The 4,822-nt window shown below is 40.0% G+C and overlaps 1 protein-coding gene across 1 annotated transcript; it reads left to right on the top strand.

Moving 5' to 3' along the window:
• The first annotated feature begins 3,663 nt into the window (after window positions 1-3,663).
• On the top strand, window positions 3,664-4,605 carry LOC138916936 (olfactory receptor 4C6-like). The gene has a single exon (XM_070230539.1). It carries the CDS (start codon window positions 3,664-3,666, stop codon window positions 4,603-4,605), a length of 942 nt encoding a protein of 313 aa, XP_070086640.1.
• The last annotated feature ends 217 nt before the right edge of the window (window positions 4,606-4,822 follow it).

Raw genomic sequence — 4,822 nt, 5'->3', positions numbered from 1 at the left:
CTGCTCTTATTTAAGGAAATGGACCACATTTGAAATTAAAAAAAAAAATGCTGTCTACTTAAATAATTAGGGAATGTGAGGGAAGTAGGGTGGCCAAGATAAAAAGAAACAAAGAAAAGCATTCATTATAATTGCCTCTGTCTTCATTTGAACAGCCTTATAAAATACATCTCCTCACTGGCCTGCTGTGAAAGGAACATGAAGGCATGTGATGATGTGATTCACACTGAACTGGACGTTTAAGGTACTGTTTAATTATTGGTTTTCACTGACATATATCTAGGAAGCCAAATGGTAAGGAGTACAGCCAGTAAATGACATCACTGTGTCTGGTTGACAGAGAAATAGCTACCAGACTCTGATAACAGACCTGCTTTCAACCCTGAGCTGGCACTAGCGTTACCTGTGTCCTACAACACATTGCAGTTTCCTTCCAATTGATAAAATGTCTTGGATTCTATTGATGCCAATTGCATCCTTACTAATTTATTAGGAACTATGAGATATATGAAAGAAGTAGCAATCCTTAAACATTTCCCTTTGGAAATAAGAGAAACGTGAAATAATGACATGCAGAAAAGGTGTTTTATGAGTTAGTAGAATGAATATTCAGGAAGATGAAGTTGAAGGTGGGCATTGAGTGAAGGAGATAAGGCAGCATGACAGAGGCCTGGTGATGGATTGGCTGATGGAGGGAACGGACAAAGGCAGTAGGCAAGCCTAGAGCCTATAGACATAATGGCATGATCATGAAAATAAATGTGTGTATACTGCTTTTCACAGCTTTCTCATGTGTGTTACATCTTTTGGCCTTCACAGCAGCTCTGTGAGGCAGGAGGTTAAAGTAACGAGGGGCTACAAAACATAATTGTTAATAGCATATGCTTTGGAGTTAGTCGTGTACCTGCAAAGAAACAGTGAAGAAGTAACACAACTTCTCTAAGCCTCAGTTGCTGCTTCAGAAAATCCACACAATCATAATACTTACATTGTATGGCTGTTTGTCATGATTAAATGAAAAAACGTCCTGTGTGCATTGCACTTAGATATTCAGCACCACATATATGGTATCTGTGGTTTTTCTTTTGCTAACTGTGATGCTGTAGAAATTGAGGCTTGAGGAGGCTGAAATAAGTGACCTGGCTGTGATTTAGAAGCAGGTTTGAATCCACTGACATTTCCTGCAAACAGAAAGTTGGATGTGGAAACAAATGTTGTGAGTCTGGCAGGAGCACGGCAGATGACACTGGAATAAATAAAGTAAGGAGGGGCAGCCCTGCGTCATAGTGGTTAGGTTCATGCACTCCGTTTTGGAGGCCTGGGGTTCACAGGTTTGGATCATGGGTGCAGACCTGGCATGGCTCCTCAAGCCATCCTGTGGCAGCAGCCCACATAAAATAGAGAAAGCTTGGCACAGCTGTTAGCTCAGTGGCAATCTTCCTCACAAAATTAATTAGTTAATTTATTAAAGTGAGGAGAACAGACAAATGAACTTGAGTAAGTAAGGAGGTGCTGGTGACAAGAGTTGAATGTTAGGTTGAAAAATTAAACTCTCGACGGTATTTGATAGGGAGTCACCATAAGTTCCAAGCCATAAGGACAGAAAGGGCATTACATATTACTTAGAGCAGTGAATTCCAATTTTTTTCTTAGCGTGGAATGAATCCTCTCTTTTTTTTTTCTTCTTTTTCTGGGAAAATTGGCCCTGAGCTAACATCTATTGCTAATCTTCCTCTTTTTTACCTCTCCCCAAAGCCTCAATACATAGTTGCATATCCTACTTGAGGGTCATTCTAGTCCCCCTATGGGGGATGCCACCACAGCATGGCTTGATGAGCACTGCATAGGTCCATGCCTAGGATCCAAACTGGTGAACCTCCAGCCACCAAAGCAGAGCACCTGAACTTAACCACTCAGCTACAGGGCCAGCCCCTGAATCTTCTTTAGGAAATCTTACCGAGAAGCATAAACAAATAATGCAATTTAGAACTGAGTGTTGTGTGTGAAGAGGACGGTCTTTTCTGTTGTTACTCATCCAATGAACCATTCTTATACTGCAAGTGAGGAGACTGAAGATCAGAGATGCCAGCAACATGCCCAAATAACAGACTAAGTTAGTGACACTACCTGGAATAAAACCCACTTACTTCCTGACTCCTGAGACAGTACTTCTTATAATTCACAAAGGCTCTTGCAAGAAAGACCTCAATTATTGGGCTTTGAGGGAGAGGATGAGATTAGGTAATGTGAATAAAATGGCACTTCCACAGTCTCCTATAGATGCTCTGCATTTTGTTTAAGGTCTAGGCGTGGAGGTGGGTTATCGAATAGCAAGAGTGACCCCTCAGCATTCACAGTTTGATAGTCCAAATATCAACTGGAAGCTATGCTCTTTGCAAAATTTCTAAAATGTGGCAGCCAGCCTCTGCTTAAAAGTCTCCAGTAATATGAGGCATGAGGCATATTTTCACTGTAACTTTTCTTCCATGTTGCAACAGTAACTCTCCTGAAATGTCACATAATCTGCTCTTCTCTTCTGCAGTGGTGGAACATAGTAGCTGGGAATCTGAGCTGTGTGGTTGAAATACCAACTCCACAGAACACTAGTTATATAATCATATGCAAGTGATTTAACTTCCTAAGACCTCAGTTGCTTCTTTTTACAATGGGAGTAGTAATGGTACCTACTTCATATGGTATCATGAGATTTAACTGGGGTAATACATACATCATACTTGGCAGAGTGCCCAGAAACATAGTTAGTAAGCTTAAAAGCCAATTGTTTGATTATTGTTATTACTATGTTCTAAGATCCTTTGTTCCATTTAAGGAACAGAGGAAACTGAGAGAAATGTCTTGGGCGGATTCAGGTTTGAGTCAGTTATATTGGGGGTCTGTATCTTTGTAGAGCATCATGGTTTCTAATCTTCATCACTGAATGACATATTAGTCAGGAATTGTAGAATCACTAGTTTTAGGTGTATTTTGATCAGTTAATATTTAGAATTACAGCACAAAATTACATAAGAATTGTCATATTGCTTGGAAAAGAACACAGCAAGAAAAATACACTTCAGATGGTTTTGACATAAAACAGGATAATAATTGTAATATTACTTAGCTCAGTGATTGGTAACTGATAAACTCACAGCATAATTACTAGAGAAGCAATATTGGTGCTTGATGCTGCTGATTCCTGAGTCAGAAAACATGGTCCACATTTTGGCTTCACCATCCACTAGCCATGCAACCTTGGTTAAGCTTCCTAAACTCTATTAGTCAGTTCCTTCATCTGTAATATCAAGTCAATCATAGGGTTATCTAGCAACTGGGTAAGACAGGTGCTCAAAAAAGTTGGCTAATAACGATAACAATCAAAGGGAGGAGGAGGAAAAACCTATTTCACATGGAAGAACCGTTGAAAAGGGAGGCGGAAAGGCTTGGAGGAAACTGTGCATTCATGAGGTCTTTATCTTTTTAGTTCTTTATTTAGCATGCTCTAAAAAGTCAATGGCTTGGATGATGAATAAATGAATAAAAATAAACAAAAGTTCCCTGAGGTCCTGGAAATACACGAAGCCAAATAATCAGTAATTATAAATCATATGTTGCTTTTTTTAGGTTTTCCAACTCTCAGCTGAATCTAATATCAACACCCAATAAATGGGAAATCAAAACAATGTGACAGAATTCATACTTTTGGGTTTTACAGAGAAACTGGACCTGAAGAAAGTGTTCTCTGTTTTATTTGTAATCATGTATGTGTCCACTGTTTTGGGAAACCTACTCATTGTAGTAACCATGATCATGAGTGAGAGTCTGAGATCACCTATGTATTTTTTCCTTACTTCATTGTCCCTGTTGGATGTTGCCTTCTCTTCTGTTATCGCCCCCAAGATGATTGTAGACTCACTCTCTGAGAGCACCATCATCTCCTTCGAAGGCTGCATGGCCCAGCTCTTTGCAGAGCATTTCTTTGGTGGTGTGGAGAGCATCCTTCTCACTGTTATGGCCTATGACCGCTATGTGGCCATCTGTAAACCCCTACACTACATGACCATTATGAGCCCTCGGATGTGCTGCCTGTTGCTGGGAGTGGCCTGGGTGGGCGGATTTACCCATGCAGTAATACAGCTTCTCTTCATGTACCAAATACCTTTCTGTGGTCCCAATATCATAGATCACTTTCTGTGTGATTTGTTTCCATTGCTGAAACTGGCCTGCATGGACACCCACATCCTGGGGCTCTTAGTCATCCTCAACAGTGGGGTGATGTGTATGACTGTCTTCCTTATCCTCATCAGCTCCTACGTGGTCATCCTCTGCTCTCTGAAGTCTTGCAGCTCTGAAGGGCAACACAAAGCTCTCTCCACCTGTGGCTCCCACTTCACAGTGGTCATGATGTACTTTGCACCATGCATTTTCTTGTATGTAAGACCTATGGCTACTTACCCCATAGACAAGGCAATGAATGTGTCTAATGCTATCATTGCACCCATGTTAAATCCTTTGATCTACACCCTGAGGAACACAGAGGTAAAAAATGCCATAAGGAAACTGTCGAGGAAACAAGGCACTTTGGTTGGCAAACAGCTGTCATACTGAGAGCATCATGTGTTTCCCATAAGAAGTCATTCTCTCAGAAATGTGTGAGATGTAATTGACATATAACATTATATTAGTTTCAAGTGTGAGACATAAACATTAGATATTTGTATATATTGCAAAATGATCACCATAATAAGTCTAGTTAGCATCCATCACAAACATAATTACCATAAAAAGTTTTGGAAAAATTTTTACCTCAATTAAAAAAATAAAA

This window comes from Equus caballus, chromosome 12, assembly GCF_041296265.1.
Source record: "Equus caballus isolate H_3958 breed thoroughbred chromosome 12, TB-T2T, whole genome shotgun sequence".
Taxonomy (NCBI): Eukaryota; Metazoa; Chordata; class Mammalia; order Perissodactyla; family Equidae; genus Equus; species Equus caballus.
Note: the sequence above shows the minus strand (reverse complement) of the source record. Positions and strands in the feature narration are given on the sequence as shown.

Excerpts from the sequence above, each read along its gene's own strand:
- LOC138916936 (XM_070230539.1), top strand. The coding sequence starts at position 3,664 with ATGGGAAATCAAAACAATGTGACAGAATTCATACTTTTGGGTTTTACA.